A 23,934-nucleotide genomic window follows, 5' to 3' on the forward strand; every position below is an offset into this window, starting at 1 on the left:
CACACAAAAAGCTGCATATGCAACCCACAATGGTAAGTGGGTTGAGAACCACTGTGAGAGAAGAAGTATCAGAGGGGTAGCCGTGTTAGTCTGAATCTGTAAAAAGCAACAGAGGGTCCTGTGGCACCTTTAAGACTAACAGAAGTATTGGGAGCATAAGCTTTCGTGGGTAAGAACCTGAGAGAAGAAGTTAGTTAAAATGGGCTGAAGCTGCTCCTATTATAGTCCGATCCCATTTCATCCCAGGTGGTGTTTGGGATTAAGCTGGAGCCGGTAGAGGTGGCGATGTCATCTGGGTCCCTCTTTCTGGCCTGGTCTGGTTGGGACATCTCTCAGAATTAGGATGAAGAAGGTCTGGGCAGGGCCGGTGCAAGGAACTTTTGCGCCCTAGGCGAAACTTCCACCTTGCACTTTCCCCCCTCCCCCCAGCTCTGCAGCAGCTCCCCGTCCCCAGCTACCCCCCCCCCCCCGGGAAGCCGTGCGGCAGCTCCCCACCCCAGCTCACCTCTGCTCTGCCTCCTCCCCGAGCACGCAGCGCCCGCTCTAATTCTCCTCCCCTCCCAGGCTTGCGGCGCCAAACAGCTGATTGGCGCCACAAGCCTGGGAGGCGGGAGAAGTGGAGTGGCCGCTGCGCTGGGAGAGGGAGTCGGAGCTGCACGTGTCAGCATGCTGCCGGCAGCCCAGCCCAGGAACGCTGTAAAAAAAAATAATTGGGGGCACTGCTTTTTGGTGCCCCCAAATCTTGGCGCCCTAGGCAACCGCCTAGTTTGCCTAAATGGTAGCACTGGCCCTGGGTCTGGGATCACAGCAAATGGTGGGGATGACAGTGAAGATCATTCCAGTAGCCTCCCTCTGTTTTTCCATATTTCCCCCACAAAGTCTCTTTGTTTAAGGACCCAGAGAGGGAGTGATGGATGGAATAGCCTATCTCCTCATATTTTGTCCACCAATTAGACCTAGTCTCTGACACAATTTTAGTTCACTGATTTCACACTTTTCTCATTTACTAAAATTTTAGTTCTTGTTTCCTTGTTTACTATGATTTTAAAAGTCTTGAATTATATCACGAGATCTTTTTGTTTGGATTAATTCAGTTTTTTGTCTCCCTTCCACAACTGTTCCAATCAAAACTTATTATAGGTTATTGTTGACATTTTATGAACTTTTACATATCTTTTACAGTTGAGCTCACAATTAGGCTAAATTTGTAGGCCCAACTATCACAACAGCAGTTTGTAGATTGGGGGCCTTAACTGGCATTTTATGTGAGTAAAACAGGTAATATTTGGATCATTGTGTATAAAATACTTAGTCCTAGTTGAGTGCAGGGGACTTGACTAGATGAGCTCTCGAAGTCTCTTCCAATTCTATGATTCTATGAAAATGGTAACTCTCCACCCCTTAGCTGTGAGTCTTAAGTACAAAAATATATTCTGGAATATTTTGTTCAATTAATTAATAAATATATGTTTCTTTTAATATGCCTTATTTGGAGTTTGGTATTTAATAAAATACTTATTGTCTCCACATTTTCTTGTTCTAAGATAGCAGCAGACCTTGGTGGGTTTGGTTTATAAAAATACTTCTGAATTTTCCCATGAGTGGCTACTTTCAGTGCATCTGTAGACTTAGATAGCTGTACTGAGTGCCAAAATTCAGTTTCATGTCACAAACAGAGCAATGACTCAACAAAGTATTTGTATTCAACCCTAAGAAAACTATTTATACAGCCACAATAGGGCTGGTTCACAGACAATGGCTTCATGTAGACAGGATTGGCCTTAGGTAAAATATTCCTAAGTGCCTAAGAATCTGCTACAACATGCAAAGATCAAAAGGGGCAGCACCAGTCATGCATGATGATGAGAACAATATAAGCACATAAATAGCACAGAAAAGTCACCTATAGTATGGAGTGCCTGTGTAAGGGACTGCTTTGGAGGTTTGCTGATGGAGTGACTTCACAGGGGTGTCTGTGCACCTCTGCAAGATGTGCAAAGGATCTCTGTGAAGAGAGCCAAAAGGACAGAGGCTGCAGATCCATCTTTATTTTGATCTTGGTGGCCCCAGTACTCTGCGCTCATAGCTGCGGAGACGGACTGCATAGCAGACCCATGGCCTGGCCCTGGCTTGGTGGGGATGGAAAGGTGGGGAGTGGATTTCACGTCATTAACAGTTCTGCACTCTGCCTGCATAGAGTCCAAATAACCTTTCCAAGAAATTCTTTGCGCGTTCTGTGCTCCACTCACGTAGAGCCTACATACTTGGTCTCTATGTGGGTGGAGTAATTTCACCACAAGAGTTTTATGGTGGTCACGATATTCCTTTTACACCAATAACTCCACTGACTTCAATGGAGTTACTCCTAATTTACTTGGGTATGAGAAGAGAATCAGGCCTGCCATGCTAGTCTTTGCATATGGATAATCTTAAGAAAAGAGATGACAAGTTTGCTGGTCAGAGAACTTTTTAGAAAGTATACTCTACTTTACGTTTTGCTTTAATGATGATTTATGTTTCTTTATGATTAATTTGTTTTTGGAGGTTTGTAATTGTAGCAAAAGGAGAGATATATAGCTATTTATAACTGCACAAATCACTTGTTGACATTTTAAAGTAATTAGAAATGTTCTCATTATCTTATTTGCTTTATTAGTTAATTGCTATGACACTCAGTGGGTTATACTTAATTTCTTTTGCATCTGGTGTAGGTGTGTCAATTTTTCTGCATTTCACTTGGCACATTCTTTCAGGTTCATCATTCTTTGATCTAAATTCTGTATACAACAGAATACAAACTCTGAGGATGTGTACTGTTATTTAAATCTGTAGCAGAGTGCTAAACAGGATGTGTCCTAAGTATAAGCTCTACTGAGAAGCTGAGAGAATATTAGAATAAGGAAAATAGTATTTTCTCTAATACTAAAGTTTCTTTTTCAGCACTGGAAGAAAGAAATTCTTCTAATGTTTCATTACCACTGTCAGTGACACAAATAATTTCGCTTATTTAATTCCTTACAAGCAGAGGGCTCAGTGGAGAACTTTTGTACAAATCAAATTTTGTACATCCTTGGCTTTATCTTTTATCTTTCTTGTTTTCCAAAAATAGATTAACTAAGTTTACTTACAGTATATGAAAGAGACACTGTATGTTAATATTCAGTATATTACAATATGTATTTTCACAGCCACTTTCAATCCAGAATTCTATGGAGAGAAAAATATTTTCTTTTCCAGGAATGCCCCAAAACACTGAAGTACTGAAACACAAAACATTTGCATGGCTTTTTCACATATTTACCATGAATGACCTCTTTATTAAAAGGAAATACATTTTTTATTCTCAGAACTTTGAGACATTTTATCCTTCTTTTATGACTTCTGCTGATGTTATCCTAAAACTGAAGTACTATTTTGGCAAAGAAATTGGACAAATAAAGCTATTTTTAATTAAGAATGAAGATATAGCTGAGTACTTAGGTTCACTTCACTTTACCGGGTGGCAGGGAGGAGAGTGATACTTTTCAAGGTCGAATTAACATTGTGCTTATAAATAGCTAAAAAACTGGCAGAATTTCTAAATAGATATGAAACTGAAGTTATCCTCAGATGGGAAAAGGCAAAGACTTAAATATGAGTTGCAAGAAAGTGATTAATGTAAAAGGGGCCAGGACTATTTATTTTTATTTTATTTAATTGAGAAGAGCATTTGTATGTTAAAGGCTCATTTTCTGTTTTGTATGGCACATTCTGGATGATGAAAATATGTATGAAATTCTTCTGGTTAAAAATCACATAGACTTTGCAAATTTTGTGATACCCCTAAAATAATAACATTATTAATAAATCTCTCTTTGTTATAAAAACACCCACCAGGATCAGTGTAGGGGTGATTGTTTCCTATGGCATGTACAAATCAAGAGTCAGGGCTCTTCATGCCTAGTGCCTGAGGTGTCCTTTCCAGTCCAGTCTCTATTGGAGCACATAGGAGCTTGCAGGGTTCTAAGTCCGGCTCAGTTACTGTCTCTCATGGGGGCACTGGTTCTCTGCCCACATAAGTACCACGCAGACGTATACCTGGCTTTATCGTCCAGCATCCCAGCCTGGACACAGGTGGCTCTGTGTACAGTCCCTGGGGATTCCTCTCTGCATCTAGCTTCTGTGCGGCTTCTGGCTAGCCATGCAACTTCTGCTTCAACTTCCCTGACCTCAGTGGCCATATAGCTGCCACTTCCAAACAGAGCCCAGCCATTTCCTGGTTCAGGACCGTTCCCCTTTCCTGGCCAGGGGAAAGGAGATCTGAAGTGGGGAGAGGGCTGATAGGAGTTGTAGTCCCCTTGCTTAGCATATCTATCCCAGAGGCATTCCATGAGGAATGTCTAGTTACATACTAGGTATGTTAATTGTGATCAAGCAGGTGTGAATTAAAGGCTAGATCATCGGGCTCAACGGGTAGTGATCAATGGCTCCATGTCTAGTTGGCAGCCGGTATCAAGCAGAGTGCCCCAAGGGTCAGTCCTGGGTCTGGTTTTGTTCAATATCTTCATTAATGATCTGGAGGATGGCGTGGACTGCACCCTCAGCAAGTTTGCAGATGACACTAAACTGGGAGGAGTGGTAGATATGCTGGAGGGTAGGGATAGGGTCCAGAGTAACCTAAACAAATTAGAGGATTGGGCCAAAAGACAAGGACAAGTGTAGAGTCCTGCACTTAAGACGGAAGAATCCTATGCACTGCTACAGACTAGGGACCGAATGGCTAGGCAGCAGTTCTGCAGAAAAGGACCTGGGGTTACAGTGGATGAGAAGCTGGATATGAGTCGACAGTGTGCCCTTGTTGCCAAGAAGGCTAACGGCATTTTGGGTTGTATAAATAGGGGCATTGCCAGCAGATCGAGGGACGTGACCATTCCCCTCTATTCGACATTGGTGAGGCCTCATCTGGAGTATTGTGTCCAGTTTTGGGCCCCACACTACAAGAAGGATGTGGAAAAATTGGAAAGAGTCCAGCAGAGGGCATCAAAAATGGTTAGGTGGCTGGAGCACATAAGTTATGAGGAGAGGCTGAGGGAACTGGGATTATTTAGTCTGCAGAAGAGAAGAATGAGGGGGGATTTGATAGCTGCTTTCAACTACCTGAAAGGGGGTTCCAAAGAGAATGGATCTAGACTGTTCTCAGTGATAGCAGATGATAGAACAAGGAGTAATGGTCTCAAGTTGCAGTGGGGGAGGTTTAGGTTGGATATTAGGAAAAACTTTTTCACTAGGAGGGTGTTGAAGCACTGGAATGGGTTACCTAGGGAGGTGGTGGAATCTCCTTCCTTAGAGGTTTTTAAGGTCAGGCTTGACAAAGCCCAGGCTGGGATGATTTAGTTGGGGATTGGTCCTGCTTTGAGCAGGGGGTTGGACTAGTTGACCTCCTGAGGTCCCTTCCAACCCAGATATTCTATGATTCTATGACACATTTAATGTAATTCTTTACTTGTTACTAACAACAACTTAGATTTCAAAACTGAAATAATTTTAAAACATAATTTACTTATTACTTTTCTTTTTGCATTTCTCTCAGCTTGTCCAATGAAAATCAATTAAGTCAGTTTCACTTTTGTTCATGACCAATTTCAGGTTCTCAGTGTTGCAATGTTTGTGTTGCAAACACTTTATGAGTGAAAATACCTTTTCTTTTAAGCTTTAAAATACCCTGGAAATATTTCAATTGGGTTTAGATTTTTAAAAAGCTATTCTTTCAAAATCTAAGTTTCTAAATTTGGGTTCAAATTTGAGGAGACCATTCTTTTAAATCCCAAATTATATAAGATGTCTACCATTTAGGCATAGTGAAAAGACTAGCACAATTTCTAACAACTTTGTTGCAGTCACCAAAGTCTTGCTCTGTTGGTTGATGTGATGCACTGCTATGATGTATTGGACTATTACAATGTAAGTGGATCATGTTTCAGAACCAATAAAACTAATACTGATCAATAAGGCCTCAATTTTCAAACTTTCAGTCACATCCATCACTTTATACATGTGAGTAATCACACTGAATCACACTGAATTTAAATCTTTTAGTCTGGAAAATAGGTGTTTGTCAACATTGATTTGTCTGCTTACAGCCCACATCAGTAATGAAACATGGTGGTATCATTGTTTTTAACCTTTCCAAAATCCATAATGTGTCTGAGCTGGTGGCTAAGATGTTACCCCAAGTTCACATCTTGTACTTGGACTATTGTTACCACTTGATTTGTCTTCCTGCCTTATCTATTACCTATTTGCAATCCCTTTGGAAAGCAGTAGCATTCTTAACTTTCTCATCACCTTGTAGCTCCAGTGTCACACACCTTTATTTAAGGAGACATTCTGGCTTCTGATTATCCTGAAGATAACATGTAATCTCCTGTTATTTGTAAGCATTGAAAATTTTCATTCTTTAGTGTCTCCATGTGTATGCAATTTGATTTATACTTGCACTCTTCGGTGGGCTTTACCTTCTGGGTGAGATGAATTACTTGTCTTGTCTTTGTACCAGTGCAATTTTTAAGTGTAGGGTTTTCTCTGATGTGGTTCCATGTTGGTGGGATGCTCCTCCATTTGATATCTGTGGGTGCTGCTATGTTTATATATTCATTTTGCACAGCATTCTGTTACTAGGAAAGTGTCTGTCTTATAAATCAGTAACATGATAATCATTTAAAATTTTCATTGTCATATCAGCATTAATCAATCAGTCCTCGTAACACTCCTGTAGGTAAATAAGACAGTATTTCCATTTCACTAATAGAAAAACACACAGAGAGAGTAAATGACTTCTTTAACTGCATATATTGAGTCAGGGTAGGAGACTTGAAGAGTTCCTGGTTCCCAGGCCATAGACAGTCCAATATCTGAACCTCAGTCACCGAGGACCTGTCTTCATTGCTACAAATTTCTCTAATGTAACTGCATCTATATAGTTACACTGGCGCAGACCCATTAGCAAAGAGATGCTCCACTCATACATGACTTACTGGTGATTTACTGGGATAAGTCATGCGGGTGGTAAGCCCCTCTTCAGGTTATTGCAGTGTGTCTACTTTATGGGTTTGAATCAGTTGTGTACTATGTATATATTGTTTTAATGTAGAATGTATTTACACTGGCATAAATACATCAGTGTAGTTACAGCAGTTCAAACTTCACCATTGTAGACAGGGCCTAAGAGGCATGTCCTTCTTGCTCATTTCTATGTGTGAGAAACTGAAATTCACAGTATCACCTGAGCATATGTCTTCCTAATGATTGCTTAGCTAAGAAAACAAAGAATAAATAGTTTGAAATATTATTTGGGTGTTTTTCAGTAATTAAAATGACAAAATATATGCATAAACATTTAAATAGCATGACAATAAAACATGCACAAATATGGCTTTTCAAAAAACAATACTGTTTTCATTTAGAAATGCATTCACAAACTTCCTTTTTCACAGCTTCCTCTTCATTTCTTTCATCCATCATCCATACTGTAGGAGTCCTTCTAACTAGTTGTTGAAACCAAAATGTGCTTAATTTTGAACATATTTTGCTTGCTTGCCTTTAAAAATAAATGTAACGGTTCTGGGCAATTTATTCTTCTTGATTTGATCTTATTCTGGTAATGTTTGATCTCTAAATACATGCTGAGAATGAGGTCCTAAATCAGTTCTGTGGTACAGAGTTAATAGTCATACACTTTGCTATTCTATTCCAAGTGAAATATCAGCACTAGATGTGCCAGACAGTGAGAGAGCCAAAGTATCCATAGCTCTTTCTCTCCCCACTAACTCATTGTAGGGATTTCTGTTGGTGATTATCTCTTTTCTAGTTCTGAATGACTGGAGTTGTTGCTATGATCCACATTGTTGCAATGGGACTAAGGTTGAAATCCGCTTCTTTGCACATGGTCAGCACAAGGCCCCCTCAATTTCAGATTAAACCCTCAAATTGGGATTACCTGGCCCTCTGCATGGGGTGGATTTTACAGTGTACAGAAATACGTGATTCCAGACTGCCAAGATGATTGTGAATTATCACTGGGCCAATTCCTGCAGTTATATCTAAACGAAACTCCCATTGACTTCATTGGGAGTCTTGCCAAAGTAAGGATTTGCATCTAGAGTAAGAACTTTAGGATTTAGCCCATTCTGCTTATTACAGTCATTACTTTGGCACTGGGAAGTTTCTGGATTTATCCTTGTTTTTAGTTCAAAATGAATTCTTGCTTGTAATATCTCCCTCCTTCTTCTGAGTCTTATGATTCAGGTTATTGAATGTGTCTTCTTTTTTCCTTCAAGAAATTTTTTGTGTGGCTACCTCACTTCCCATTTCATACTCATAAATGGGTGATCAGACCCCACAATGCTCCTCATGAGGGTCAGCCTTGACATGCTCAAGTCAAGGTATTAACTAGGGCTGTCAAGCGATTAAAAAAATTAATTGAGATTAATCGCACTGTTAAACAATAATAGAATACCATTCATTTAAATATTTTTGATGTTTTCTACATTTTCAAATATATTGATTTCAATTATAACACAGAATACAAAGTGTGCAGTGCGCACTTTATATTTATTTTTGATTACAAATATTTGTACTGTAAAAACAAAATAGTATTTTTCAATTCACCTAATACAAGTACTGTAGTGCAATCTCTTTATCATGAAAGTTGAACTTACAAATGTAGAATTATGTACAAAAAAACCCCTGCATTCAAAAATAAAACAATGTAAAACTTTAGAGCCTACAAGTCCACTCAGTCCTATTTCTTGTTCAGCCAATTGCTCAAACAAACAAGTTTGTTTACATTTGCAGGAGATAATGCTGCCCCCTTGTTCACAATGTCACCTGAAAGTGAGAACAGGTGTTCTCATGGCACTGTTGTAGCTAGCGTCTCAAGATATTTACATGATAGATGCGCTAAAGATTCATATGTCCCTTCATGCTTCAACCACCATTCCAAAGGACACGTAGAATAATGTAGAATAAAGGTTAATACTAGGGGAAAGCTGTAAATTAGATTGGACTAAACTAACACATGTTAACTAATCCTGACCTAATCTTGTCCTCTCTTCCTAAACTGGACAAAGCCAAAGACTCAACTCCTGCAGTTGTTTCTCAGGCAAAACCCCCAGTTGAATCTGGAGAAAGGATTGCAGGATTTGTCTTTAAACTTGTATCTATCATATGAAGCATTTAAAAACTCCTGAAGGATTTGCACTCATTTACAAAAAGAAAAAATGGTTGTGAGTTTCCTCAGGGCTTGATATGCTCGTTACCCTTCATAGTTCTCCTTTTCCTCTGTAGGGGAAGTGTTTGTTGTTTTGCTGCAATTGTTTTTATTTCGTTCTCTTTCTAGACTGGCAGATAGCGACTCTCGCTTTGCTTCTGGGTGGTGCTACCATCATTCTCATAGCTTTCCTGATTGGTTTGATCTCGATCTGTGTGGGGTCTCGGAGGCGGTTCTACAGACCACTCGCAGTCATGCTCTTTGCAGCAGGTAAATAAACTAATCACTTCCAGAACTGTGTTTAAAATGTTATGAGCACAGCTTCACTTTCATGCAGTAGATGTCCACTGTAGTCATAATAGTTCAGAGACATTTTGTTTGTCTTATGCTAAATAGTATTAAGCATTTTTGGGATATCAATTTTGTAATAGGTCAATAATTTTTACATTTGCACTCTTGCAGCTTCTAAATCCAATGCAAACAAATAATTATTGTCTGAAGTACCTGCGGCATGAGGGACTGCAGGGAATAACTCAAAAGTACCAGCTTTTTGAGTAGGTTATTTTGTGTTGCTTCATGTCCCCCTTTATTCTTCTTGAAGCCCATTCTGATAAGTTTTCATGTTTTTTTAAAATTTGAGATTGAACAATTAATTCGTAATGGTGAATGAACCCCGAAGCCATAAAGATGAAAATAAATGGGATTAAATTTTAAAGGTGTTTATTTCTGCTCCTGCACCACCAGAGAATTAATTTAATTGGTTAACTCTTAGTTATTAATTTTAACGGTTGTCGTATACTGTAAAGCTCTTCTTTGATTTTCAAAGCACCAAAATGGAACAGTTTATGCAGAGATACAGTGAGACCTCAAGAAAGACCTTTAAAAACAAATAGGCCCCAAGAATTCTGCAATACAGTATATAATTGCCATACCAAATCCTGTCCTATTATGCATTCTGGTGTTTTTGGCTTGGCCGGTAAACGATATATTACCCCCTCCCCCGCGAGATCCACCAAGCATGGCTTCCCTTCATCCTGTCAATCATATCTGTGCTGGAGCCAACAGATTAAGCCTCTCTGATAGCCCATAATGAAGAGACTGACAGATACATCTAGTCTGCTAGATGGATTTTAAAAAAAGCCATTTTCAAGGATATGAAAAGATAGGCTTTTAGAATTTGAAGGGTATTTAGAGCTGAAACAAAGCTCTGGGGAAGGATCCTGCTGCCCCCTGCTGTATGTATTAATGCAGTTGGCCTGCTGCAATTTAGCAGGGATAGGGACACACTTTTATGCATGTAATATTACTGTTGTCTGTCTCATTTGTTTTTACTGAGAAAATGCAAAATGGGTTCAGAAATCTTGAGTAGAAATGGATCTTTTTGATCTGTGTGTGAATTAACTGACACATGCCCACTAAATGAACGCACTAGTCTCTCTCTTATTTTTTTCTTTTTTAAACTCCCCTTCAACCATAACATTATAAAACACTCCAGGCAGTTAATTTCTAGGGAAATGGGATTATTGTACTTCTCTGGTGGTTTCTCATTTGGCCTTTGACTCCATGTCTCATAATACTGTGCAGTAATTGCCCAGAAATATACTGTCTATCATGACTTATTGCTTAATTAATATCTTATTAAATTTTGTAGCTTTTTCTTTTTTATATAAAAGCCTTGCTTTCTCTTTTCGGAGAGAGCCTGAGAAAGAATCCCAATGTTTTCCCCACTGGGATTAAAATAAATTTGCTTATTTATTACAACAATTCTGCTCTTCACACTTACCTACATCAGTATGACTATATTAATGCTCTACTATGTGGAAGATAATTTACCCGTTTCCTTTACCCTAGGTTATTTGTATTTAAGAGCCATGGCCCAAATGTGATGGAGGGAGGGATATGGTGAGGCCAAGAAGAGCTGCCTGTGCAACGTTGCCTGGCAAATCTGTGGGGAATGGTTTTGGGATTTAATGCTGACGTTGTCATTTATTCCTAAGGGTCACAGCTCTTTCAAATATCTTTGGAGTTGGACAGGGGCCAACCTTTAAAGGCCACCACCAAAACCCTGAATAGTACCCTAAAGCCCTGTTCAGACTGTTTGGGACCAGTTATAGCTGAGAGACCCTTCTTTCTTGCCTTATACAATTCCAAGGCAGTGGAGATCAGTTAGGAAATGGTTGCTTTCAGAGACTGGATTTCAACAGTTCATGACAGAGAACTGGGCACACGCTCCCTATCCGAGGGCCCATGTCTTTGAAATTCACTTCCCTTCTCAGCTCATTAGAATCCAAATCTAGTGACTATAAGGGCATGATGCACAGGATTTGGTTGACTTTGTTCTTTGTTGTTTCATATCTATATCTTGCATGTGTGCTAATCTTTGAAATTATAGCACCTAGCAGTTATTACTCAGTGTGTGGTATTACTCAGTGTGTGCGGGGGGAAGGGGGGAGAGGAGGGAGATGAGAAGCCGTATACACTTCTACCCCGATATAACGTGGTCCTCAGGAGACAAAAAATCTCACCGCGTTATAGGTGAGACTGTGTTATATTGAACTTGCTTTGGCCCCCCGTTCCTTGTTCCCTGACCGCCCCCTACCCAACCCCCCTGCTCCCTGTCCCCTGACTGCTCCGACCCCTATCCACACCTCCTGCCCCCTGACAGGCACTCACCGGCAGTGGCAGGAAGTGGAGCAATGTGGCCCCAGCCTGCTCCACTCCGCCACCTCTCAGCCGCGGCGCTCCACGTCCTGCCACCGGTGAGTGCGGGGAGGTTGCGGAAAGGATGCCCCCCGTACTCACCTGCATTGGAAAGCGGAGCGTTGCAGCTGGGAGCTGGTGGAGTAGAGCGGGCTGGGGCCGTGTTGCTCCGCTTCCTGCTGCTGGTGAGTGCGGGGAGGTTGGGGAAAGGACGCCCCCCCGCACTCACCTGCGGCAGGAAGCGGAGCGACGCGGCCCCAGCCCGCTCCGCTTTCCTGGCCCCAGCCCCACCTGTGTCGCTGTGGGGAGGTTGGGGAAAAGTCCCGCAGTCACCTGCATGGGAAGTAGAGCAACGCAGTCCCAACCCGCTCCACTCCGCCACCTCCCAGCCGTGGTGCTCTGCTGTGGGGAGGTTGGGGAAAGGACGCCCTCCGCACTCACTGGCGGCGGGAAGCGGAGCGATGCGGCTCCAGCCCGCTCAGCTTTCCTTGCCCCAGCCCCAGCCGTGTCGCTGGGAGGGGGGTTGGGGAAATGTCCCGCACTCGCCTGCGGCGGAAAGCGGAGCGCTGTGGCTGGGAGCTGGCAGAGTGGAGCGGGCTGGGACCGGGCTGCTCCGCTTCCGCCGCTGCTGGTGAGTGTTGGGGGGATCCCTTCCCCCAAGCCCTCTCCCCCGAGCGACACGGCTGGGGCGGGGTGAGGGAAGTGGAGTGGGCTGCTCCCGGCCCCCTGCTAATCCCCTGGGCTACTCTGGGACTTTTGGGCCCCTAAAATTGCTCCCCGCCACAGCTCCTGCCTCCTAGACCCTGGGGAGGGGGAGGCCCCTGGCCGCCCCCGAGACCCTCTGCCCCTTATCCAACCCCTCGGCCTCGGTCCGGCCCGGCACCCTTAACACGCTGCTCAGAGCAGCGTGTCAGAGCTTTACGCATTGTATGCGAACCCGTGTTATATGGGGTCACGTTATATCGGGGTAGAGGTGTATTTACATAGAAGTACCTCCATTTTCATAAACATTTTCCAAATAGAAGGCTGCATTGATTGTTATTCAGCAAACTCTTCATACCATAAAATTTTTTAACAAGATGAAAAAAGCTAGTGGATTACTTTTTTCCTATTTTCAGAAGTGTTGTTGTTCTGCATATACAGTGTTATATAAAATGCTGGTTCAAATGCAACTTCCAGGAAAGAAGTCTTTGAAATGCAGTAGAATACTTCATAAAAACAAACCCTGCACTCTGTTCTGGACTTGAATATTTCAGTTTGTAACAAGGACTAGCGCACTAGGGGAAGGGGAAGACGAGAGGAGGCTGAAGGGAAAACTCAGGACTGGCAGATGCAAGCTGGACTGGAGAACTGTGAGAGTAGATTGCTGGATGAGGAAAGTGGCCAGTGGAAGCATGTGATTACAAGGACCAGCCAGAGGAAAAGACTGGCTACTGAAGGAGAAGTAGAGCTCAGGAACAGGTTTGCTGAGTTGGAAAATGAAGGGGCACAGCAGGCAGTAACAGAAGGTGGGAGGGCAAGGAAGAAAAGAGCAGCTAGTTCTACAAGAAGAGGGAAAAGTCGATTGAGATAGCCAGAGTTCAGAGCGGATAGATAGAGGATGACTCGCAGAAGATTGCAGGAGAGAACAAAAGATATGAGGACTTGCAGTCAGAGAATGGAAGGAGGAAGGCCAGAGAATTGCAACCATCAGAAGAGGCAGGTCTATGTGATTGGGGACATCCTACTTAGAAGGACAGAGGGACCTGTCACCAGAGCTGATCTGGAGAACAGAAAGGTGTGCTGTCTGCTGGGAGCTAAGATATGGGAGCAGGAAATAATCCACTGATTGTCCTTCATGTGAGAACAAATGACACAACTGGATTCTCGCTGGAATGCATCAAAAGAGACTATGCCAGGATGGGGAAGATGCATTAAAAATGGAGACTCAGGTGATATTCAGTGGGATTCTGCCTGTCCCTAGATGATGAGAATGAAGGCAAGACAAGATTATGATGATCAACAGATTGCTCGTGCAGTGGTGCTATAAGAAGGGCTTTGGGATGTTCGATCACTGGGAGGCATTCATGGACAGAGGACCGTTCTTGTGGGATAGACTCCACATGAGTAGGGAGGGAAACAGATTTCTGGGATGGAGGTTCGCACAACTGACTAAAAGAGCTTTAAACTAGGAATTCATGGGAGATGGCTGGGAGATGTTCATGCAATCTCCATACCTGATTCTAACATTGAGCTGGAGGAAAATCAAGTAAGAGAGGATACAGCAGTAGAGAAAGGAAAAATAAAGGGTAGGAGAATGGACATCAAGAGAAAAGAAAGTGCCAGTACCAATGACACTAACAGTCAGGTAGGCAGTAGAATGACCATACTTAATCAGGTGAAGAATCTGGGTGAAGCCAAGTAGAAACAACTAAGATATCTGTAGGCCAATGCAAGGAGCCTCAGTAACAAAACGGAGGAAGTAGAATTTCTGGTGCAGAAGAGGAACCAGATATTACAGGGATAACAGAAACATGGTGGAACACTAGTCAAGACTGGAGTACAGATATTGAAGGGTATGTGCTGTTCAGGAAAGACAGAAATAAAGGTAAAAGTGGTGGAGTAGCATTGGATATTAATGACAAGGTAAATTCTAAAGAAATTAAAAGTGATAGAATGGATAAAACAGTCTTTTGGGGTCAAAATCACTTAGGGGGAAGAAAGGCAACAGAGGCTCCACTGGGTTAGCACTTGGGGTCTGCTACAGACCCTGGGATCCATTTTGGATATGAATAGAGACCTCTTTAATAATGAAATAAATATTACTGGGAATTGTAAGATTATGGGAGGTTTTAATTTTCCAGATATAGATTGGAGGACAAGTGCTACTAATAACGTCAGGTCCCAGATATTCCTGAAATGTGATGGCTGACAGATTTCTTCATCAAATAGTCACAGAACCAACAAGAGGTGATAACAATTTAGATTTGGTATTAGTGAGTAGTAAGGGCCTCATAGAAGAACTGATTGTAGAGGCCAGCCTTGGTTTGAGTGATCATGAGCTAATTCAGTTTAAACTAAATGGAAGGATAAACAAAAATAGATCTACAACAAGGGTCCTTGATTTCAAAAGAGCTAACTTTTTAAAAAAATTAAGGGAATTAGTTAGGGAAGTGGACTGGACCAAAGAAGTCAAGGAACTGAGTGTGGAGGAGGCTTGGAATTACTTTAAGTCAAAGTTGCAGAAACTATCTGAAAACTGCATCCCAATCAGGGGGGAAAAATTCATAGGGAAGGGTTGCAGACCAAACTGGATGAGAGAGCATCTCAAACAAGTGATTAAGAGAAAGCAGAAAGCCTACAAGGAATGAAAGGTGGGAAGGCTCGGCAAGGAAAGCTCCCTCTTGGAGGTCAGACGATGTAGAGAAAAAGTGAGAACTGCCAAAGGCAAGCAGACTTGGACCTAGCTAAGGAAATTAAAACCATAGTAAAAGATTCTTTAGCCATATAAATAAAAAGAAAACAAGGAAACAAGTGGGATCACAAGAAGTGGGATCACTAAGCACTGAGGATGGAGTGGAAATTAAAGATAATCTAGGCATGGCCCAACACCTAAACTAATACTTTACCCTACTTTTTAGTATGGGTAATGAGGAGGTTAGTGGTAGTGACAGGGTGGCTAATAGAAATGAAGATAATGGAGGTAGAAATTTCCACATACGAGGTGGAAGTCAAACTCAAACAGCTCCATGAAACCAAATCGGAGGGCCCAGATAATCTCCATCCAAGACTATTAAAGGAACTGGCACATGAAATTGTAAACCCGATAGCAAGGATTTTTAATGAATCTGTAAATGGAGAATTGCAAATATAGTTCCTATTTTTTAGAAAGGGAAAAAAAGTGATCCAGGAAACCACGGGCCTGTTAGTTTGACCTAGGATGTATGCAAATTTTGAAAGACAAAGTAGTTAAGGACGTAGAAGTAAACAGTAACTGGGATAAAATACAGCATGGTTTTACAAATGGTAGATCATGCCAGGCCAACCTGATCTTTCTTTGAAAAGTTAACTGATTTTTTTTTTTGGCAAAGGACATGCAGTAGATTTAATCTACCTGGATTTCAGTAAGGCATTTGATACTGTTCCACGTGGGAAATTATTAGTTAAGTTGGAGAAGATGAGGATCAATACGAAAACTGAAAGGTTCATAAGCAAGTGGTTAAAGGGGAGACTACAACGCATCAGACTGAAAGGTGAACTCTCAGGCTGAAGGAAGGTTACTAGTGGAGTTCCTCAGGGATTGGTCTTGGGACCAATCTTATTTAACATTTTCATTCATGACCTTGGCACAAGAGGATGTGAAAGACCTGGGTGTATTGGTTGATCACAAAATGACTATGAGCCACCAATGTGACGTGGCTGTAAAAAAAGGCAATGCAGTCCTAGGATGCATCAGGTGAGGTATTTTCAGTAGACAGGGAAGTGTTAGTATCATTATAAAAGGCACTGGTGAGACCTCATCTGGAATAGTGTGTGCAATTCTGATCTCCCATGTTTAAGAAAGATTAATTCAAACTGGAACAGGTGCAGAGATGGGTTACTAGGATGATCGGAGGAATGGAAAACCTACCTTACGAGAGAAGGCTTGAGGAACTTGCCTTGTTTAGCCTAACCTAACAAAGGCTGAGGGGAGATATGATTGCTCTCTGTAAATACCATGGAGGAAGAGGAGTTATTTAAGTTAAGCACCAATGTTGACAGAAGAACAAATGGTTATAAACTGGCCATCAACAAGTTTTAGGCTTGAAATTAGGTGAAGGTTTCTGACCATCAGAGGAGTGAAGTTCTGGAATAGCCTTCCCAGGAGAGCAATGGGGACAAAAAATCCTAACTGGCTTCAAGACTGAGCTTGATATGTTTATGGAAGGGATGCTATGATGAGATTGCCTACCATGGCACGTGGCCCAACTGACTGCTAGTAGCAAATATCTCCAATGGCTGGAGATGGGACATTAGATGAGGAGGGCTCTGTGTTACTACAGAGAATTCTTTCCCAGGTGTCTGGCCGGTGGGTCTTGCTGACATGCGCAGGATCACTGCATTTGGGGTTAGGAAGGAATTTTCTCCCAGATCAGATGGGCAGAGATCCTAGGGATTTTTTCACCTTCCTCTTCAGCATGGGGCATGCATCATTCGCTAGTTTGAACTTGAGTAAATGTTAGATTCTTTGTAACTTGACATCTTTAAAATCATGATTTAAGGGCTTGAGTAACTCAGCCAGAGGTTATAGGTTTATTACAGGACTGGGTGGGTGAGATTCTGTGGCCTGTGATGTGCAGGAGGTCAGACTAGATGATCAGGATGGTCCCTTCTGGCTTTAAAGTCTATGAGACAATGTTGGGTTGAGATGCATTGGCAGGACAGTTTTGCACTATTGTTGTTGCAGTTCCTGTTCTGCCAGTAAATTGAGGACTTTTGTCTCTAGTGCACTCAAATTGGCATCTTTTGGTAGCACTAAAGCCATTTACTTAAAAGAGGGAAAGAGTGCACAGGGAGGATATAAAAAGCAAAATTAAAATGATTTTTTGTGCAATAAATGTTTAAACACCAGGGTAATACAATTAAGATGTATTTCATGTTGTTATAATTTTGCAATGTAATTTCAGACAGAATTCTGTAATTCAGAATAGTCATTTTTTTAGTGTAATTTTAATCTGGCACGGGGCTCATAGAGAATTATCTCTAAATAGCTTTCTTATTTTTATTACATTTAATATATTTCTTTGTTTAAAAAAAATGTGCTATCATATCAGATAGCTCTGTGCTTTTAACAGTATATGCCTCAATTCTGCAATTACTTAAGCATGTGCTTATCATTGTGGTTGTGAATAGTCCCACTGAAATCATGGGGCTGCTCCTGTGCACAAAGTTAATCATCTGCTTAAATGTTCATGAGATCAGGGGCACACTGTATTTAGGATGAAAAAAGGCTGGAAATCACATTGCTGTGGTGTCTTTTCTCCTCTTGTGCACATGCAGTTCGTAGAGTTTAAGGCCAGAAGGGACCATTAGATCATCTGGTCTCACCTCCTGCATAATACAGGGGCTATTAAATTTCACCCACTTATCCTTGTATTGAACCCAATAACTGTTTATCCCAATTATGCTAATGGTAGTTATTTACCTGCATTAGGGAAGAATGGACCCTTATAAAACTGAGCTCTCCAAATAGAAAATTAGGTTCTTCATCCTTGCATGCACACACAATGCAGCTTATTACATCTGGTCAGGATACAACACAATAGTTATCACATTTATTGAATTTCATTGCAAATGTGTTTGGAGCATATACCTCTTGCTGTATGAAATCTTCCCACTCTCTCAGGAACAGTATCCTGGAAAATAATTATTTTTAAGCATCTCACTTCCTAGTATTTGCTCTGTTTCATCAGTTTAGAGCCGGAGTCAGACATATTTTTCCTCTCTGTATTTACCGTATGCAGCAAATATTTTTCCACGTATTAGAGTTTTATGACTTTACAATAGGTGACAAAGCTTTATGAATTCCTTTGTTAATCCTGATTACAGTGGGTGATGTCTACATAATATATAATTCCATAAGAATTATATTGTAATTGGACATATTAATTAATATCCCATGTTACTTCTTGTTTAGAATAAAATGGTTGAGTGTGGACTGTATTTCTTCAGGTTCCTTTATTCCTCCTCATCTTCAATGTGTTCTATTTGTAGTATCTATTAGATTAGTCATTTTTGTTTTATTTACAGAAAGAATCCAAACTCCAGACTTAAAAAAAGGTAGCAAAAAGGACATTGGGAAGAGATTGCTGCTACTTTAAATCTCCAGGGAACAAATAGAATCATATAATTATACAATAGCAATAACATTTGTTCATCTCCTAGGGAATATATTGGAGTTGCTATACGCTCTATAGTTTGTGTTAGTTTATTTTTACATACAAATAGAGCAATATATACAAATAAAAATTGGACCAAAGGCATTTTTATGATTATTTTTTAAAAAATACAAAAAGGTAAATGACTTGCTGCTTGTGCATATTATCAAATACCTCACATTTCACAAGATAGCCAATTAAATTATGCAGTTATGCAACTTTACAACTTGTTAAAGCTGCAAGACCAAACAATACAAAATCAGATGATATTACACAGAAATAACATGTTGGAATGTGTGTGTGAGTGTGTGTATGGGGGGTAACAATATTTTAAAAAGGGAAGGAGGAGATTGGAGGATGGACAGAGGGAGGGGAAAAGCGGAGAGGTCAGATGGAACGGAAGTTTAGCATTACTTGAGCTATCTCAACATTCTTTACACAAATGTATCAAGAAGTGGGTCCAAATTTCTTGCAATTCATTTAATTGTTCTCTACACCGATAAGCTGCTATTTCTTTCACTGCTAGCTCAAATAGGTTCATGTAACCAAAAACCACATTTTTAATGTGAGTGTTGGTAATGTAATGTTTGATGTGTTTTATGTAAATGAGTAAAACCCTCTTCTGACTTTTGGTTAATTTCTCTTTCAGTTGTTCTTCAGGCGTGCAGCCTAGTCCTTTATCCAGTCAAGTTCATCGAGACAGTCAACTTGAAAATATACCATGAGTTCAACTGGGGCTATGGCCTGGCTTGGGGTGCAACTATATTTTCATTTGGGGGTGCCCTCCTTTATTGCCTGAACCCTAAGATCTATGAAGACTACTACTAGTACTACTTTAGTTTGAGAAAAAGAAAAGAAATAACAAAAGGATTTCTCCATCTTTTCTAACTCGCTGTTTTTTAGAATACTTGTGGAGCACCAAGCAGTCTGCTCTGTTGATTTAATAGCCTTTGCCTTTTGGCTGCAAACACTATAACTAGCTTTTACATCCATTTAAGACAACTGCGAAAATTAAGATTGCTAATCTTACACAGGCAAACGTTGGAAGCTGCTGATACGTTAATGTCATTTTTCTTGACAACAAGCAAAGGATCTACATACAGCGATCATTGTGAGTGACGTTGCTGGAATGAAAACGCAGTGCCTGCTTCTGCCATCGCCTGCAGGGGAGCAGCTGTCATAAGCTCCATTTAGAAGTTTCCTTATATCATGGTGGATTCAGATGTCATGATAAACAGGTGGTGCCATCTTACATCAAGTGGTGTTGGGCCCTGGTCACTTGCTAGAAAAAGCTCTTGAGGAATTAGTTGCAAATGACCATGTGTTGGGGGCAATGAATGTAAATGATCAATGACTTTCCTAATGTCTGCATTGGACAGTCTGCTGAAAAAAAAACAACAACAATGGGAGTTTATGCATTGGCAATCCACATCTTCCCTGCCAACTGTGGCAGATCCCTGAAGGGAAGTCAAAACCTGGAGACATATGCTTCTAATTATGTGGCTAGAAGTTGTCTCAGCTCTGAGTATTGTGGGGTGGGGTGAGGGGTAATGGGGCTTCGAATTTCCCTGAGGCAAATAAAATGCATGTATGAGCTGCATTTGTCTTCATGCCCTTTTAATTTCCAAACTGTGCAGTAAAAATGCATAAATAACAAGTCCGACTATTTTTATAGAAGGCATTTGTTAGTATAAATGAATATATATATATATATAATATATAAACATATGCAGAGGAAGAAACACATTACATCTCAAAATGGTAATGTTTGCTGTGGTGCAGTGGTTAAAGCACTAACTTTGTATGCCTTCTTACGAGGCTTGGATCGCAATCTCCATTTTGGGTCAGTAATGCAAAATAAACATCTTAAAATCGGTTGCTCTCTCTGTATGCCCGTATGCTCTGTTTTGATGGGAAATACCTAAAAGTTCATATAAATTTGAGATGGAATTGGATTAAATCTAAAATAACTAGTTGCTTGGTACTTATTAAAAGTATTTATTTAAAAAAAAAAGCTGTTTATTAGAGAGAGACTGCCACTTTCTAAAAATCCAGTTACTTTCTGTCTCTAATTGAAAGAACGTAGCTGAGATCTAGTTATGTACAGTATAAAAATGTTATCAGTACAGTATGTAAGCTCAGATATTTGTTTTTCTCTGAGTATAAAGGGTTGATTGACATCTATCTAATTACTACTTGCTGAATACTTCCAGAGGCTATACAAATGAAATGAGAGCCAAGTTAAACTAGGGTTTTAAATTGACTTACACAGCATAACTTTTATTTTTGTTTAATATTTGCTTATTTGGGTACTTTGAATTAATTGTGAACATATTTTTATGCAGTTCTAATATACAACTTTAGAAATAATTATTTTTGTTAATGGAGAAATTTAAAATATATCCTAGTTGGGCCCCTGTAAGAGCAGGGACTTTGAAGCTGTAAACATGCATTCGTATGGTTGATGTATTGCTGGTTCTGCAAAAGGATGTGGTCCTAATGTTATTAAATGTACTCGCCACAGTTTACAGAGAGAGGCAATTCAGCAATAGGCATAGAAGAAGCATAAACCTGCTTGTAGCCTGTTGTTTGACAGAAATACTTTAAAAAACAAGACCCAGTTCTTAACAAACCTAGGCCTCTCTGGGATAGAGTGTATAATATCACAGGAGAATCGTCAGCATCAGCACTCTTCCCTGGATCAGTGATGATTAGCTAGACTAGGATGACAGAGCAAAATGATAGCTTCACTTAAATGTTTTTGTGCGGCCTGCTGAAGGATGAGGGTAAAAGGGCATGAGGGAAAGAAGGAGAGCACCTTTCACTTTATCTCGAACGCAGCTGAGAATATTTGGAATTTTGCATTTTTTCCTGCGTGACTTAACCACATTCCAGGCCTTGGCTTTAACTGCAAATCTTTCTGGACTGCAGCATAACACTGCTCTTATTTAGCAGCATTAGGAACATTGTGTGATGGAATGGGAATTAGGCTAATTTTAAGTCTACTGTGAGTGGATCTCTGTTCCTTTCTAGGGGAAACAGTGCTTTGGTGCTGACAGTTACACAGCACTTTGCTTAGTACAAGGAGAGGAAGCCGTACAATGCTAGACCTATGTCACATCTACTAATCTTAGTAAACTCCCTCTTTCTCTTTCTGTATAGCTAGAGAGAACACATTCAGTGGGCTAATGCATATACACATAAGTTGCACATATACTGGAAAACACACAATTCATAACATAAAAGGCCGTTAGGCAAACATTTTCAAACTTGAGTGCCTAAAGTTAGGATCCTATATCCATATTTAGGCATCAAAAGTCGGGGCTTGATTTTCAGAGGTTCTGAATACCTGCAACTTCCATTGAAGTTAATGGGATCTACAGGTGATCAGCACATAATCACATAATCAGTTCACTGCCACTGCAGGGGCTGTGGGCATTGGTGGCACCTTGGTCTCTTCTGTTCTCTGTTTGTGGGACAAAGTTTAGTTTCCTGAGGACTGAAATGTTTTGGTCTAACTCAGAGGCATCTGAGTGAAATTTAATGGCCTGTATTATATTGGTCAGTCTAGATGATCTAATGGTCCCTTCTGGCCTTAAACTCAATAAAACTAGTGGGGTTTGTGTGTGGGGAAACTTATGAGAATCGGGTCCTTTTTATTTAGTAGCCTAAGTGTGGGATTAGGCACCTAATTTTAGCCTATGCTGCTGCTTTTTTCCCCTACCATGGCCAAGATTGCCGAATATTGTATGTTTTGGCACCAAACGAAAAGTAAATACAATGTAAAGCGGAAATATTTTTTCTACCCATAGAATAAAACACTCCTTTATTGGAGTGTATATACAATAGACATCATTTTTTATATATTATTCTTACATCAGGCCTTCATCATTTCAGTTATATGTGGCTTTATCTCACTAGCAAGCTAATTTTTCACACCACAAACCCATTATTTCTCTTCCAAATATATATAGTGAACTTGCAAGCAGGGCTAGTTATTTTTATTTTTTAAGCTTAAAGTATACTATCCGGTGCGACAAGTACCAACCCACTCTTTTGAATTTCTTGCACAACTACATTTAGCTTTTGTAAGTTCAACATGTAAATTTTAAAGACATAAATATAGAGACCTATGTGTTTGAAATATGAATGATATATGGATTAGCATGTAACTGTATATTATTAAACATGCAATGAACTAACTGGTAAGTGAAGTCTAATCTTATGGCTAGCAATGTAATTTATTCAGACTGTATTTTTGTACAGAACAGTGCACACTAACCTGTTGCCTCTGTGTCCTCTATAATGCCTAAAACTGTGCCTAGAGATTTCATTTGTCTTTACAAATCAATCAACTAAATACTTCATGCTGTTGATGGTATTAGTTTCTCTAATGTTGTTCTGTTTATTTTTGAAAAGTGTATGGTATGTTTATTGAATGAATCCATCAAAATGTGGTTCATTTTTAATGGTCATTGTTAGGGGGAAGACACATGTTTTTTTATCTAAACTGTTTTAAGTTTGCTGTTTTATTACCATTTTTGCATTTCACAACTTTTGTAGCTTACATGAAGTTATATGTGAAAAAGTAACTAAAATAAAAAAAGATTACACTAACAAAATGCACTCGTTTTGCCCTGTGTAGAATATTTAAACACTGAAAAGTTCTGCTGCTATTTTTGTTAGGGAGAGTAAGAAACCAGAACTCTGTTTTTACTTAAATTAATTTGTCTGACACTTGGATATCATAATAAGGGCATGTTATAAAAAAAAAAGCTAAATTCTGCCCTAGTTAGTATCCTGTGGGGTTGACTGTGGTATACATCTCGGCACTATTCAGCCCAAAATGCCCTTACACAATATATTGTAACGTTTGAATGACAGAGCCCTTTAACTTGTTAAATAAAAAGCAGTGTATTGGCATTCAGAATGTACCACTCCAACTACTTCAATGGTAAATTAATGTGATATATTCAATATTCTTTTCCATATTTCCAGATTATATAGTGCTATTTTCTGTATGAACCTGAAGTATGGGTTACTTTTTCACTTTTTGAATAATCTTTTACACTATTCTTCCTTTTTAACCTG

At 40.2% G+C, this 23,934-nt stretch overlaps 1 protein-coding gene across 1 annotated transcript in view; it reads left to right on the forward strand.

Annotated features, from left to right (window-relative positions):
- TMEM47 (transmembrane protein 47) overlaps positions 1-23,465 on the forward strand; it is a 33,285-nt gene extending 9,820 nt beyond the window's left edge. The window contains exons 2-3 of the mRNA XM_005306628.5: positions 9,377-9,517; positions 19,493-23,465. Of these exons, the coding sequence (XP_005306685.1) occupies positions 9,377-9,517; positions 19,493-19,671 (320 nt within the window). The 3' untranslated portion in view covers positions 19,672-23,465. The remainder of the gene's footprint in view (positions 1-9,376; positions 9,518-19,492) is intronic.
- The last annotated feature ends 469 nt before the right edge of the window (positions 23,466-23,934 follow it).

This window comes from Chrysemys picta, chromosome 1 (genome assembly GCF_011386835.1).
Source record: "Chrysemys picta bellii isolate R12L10 chromosome 1, ASM1138683v2, whole genome shotgun sequence".
Taxonomy (NCBI): Eukaryota; Metazoa; Chordata; order Testudines; family Emydidae; genus Chrysemys; species Chrysemys picta.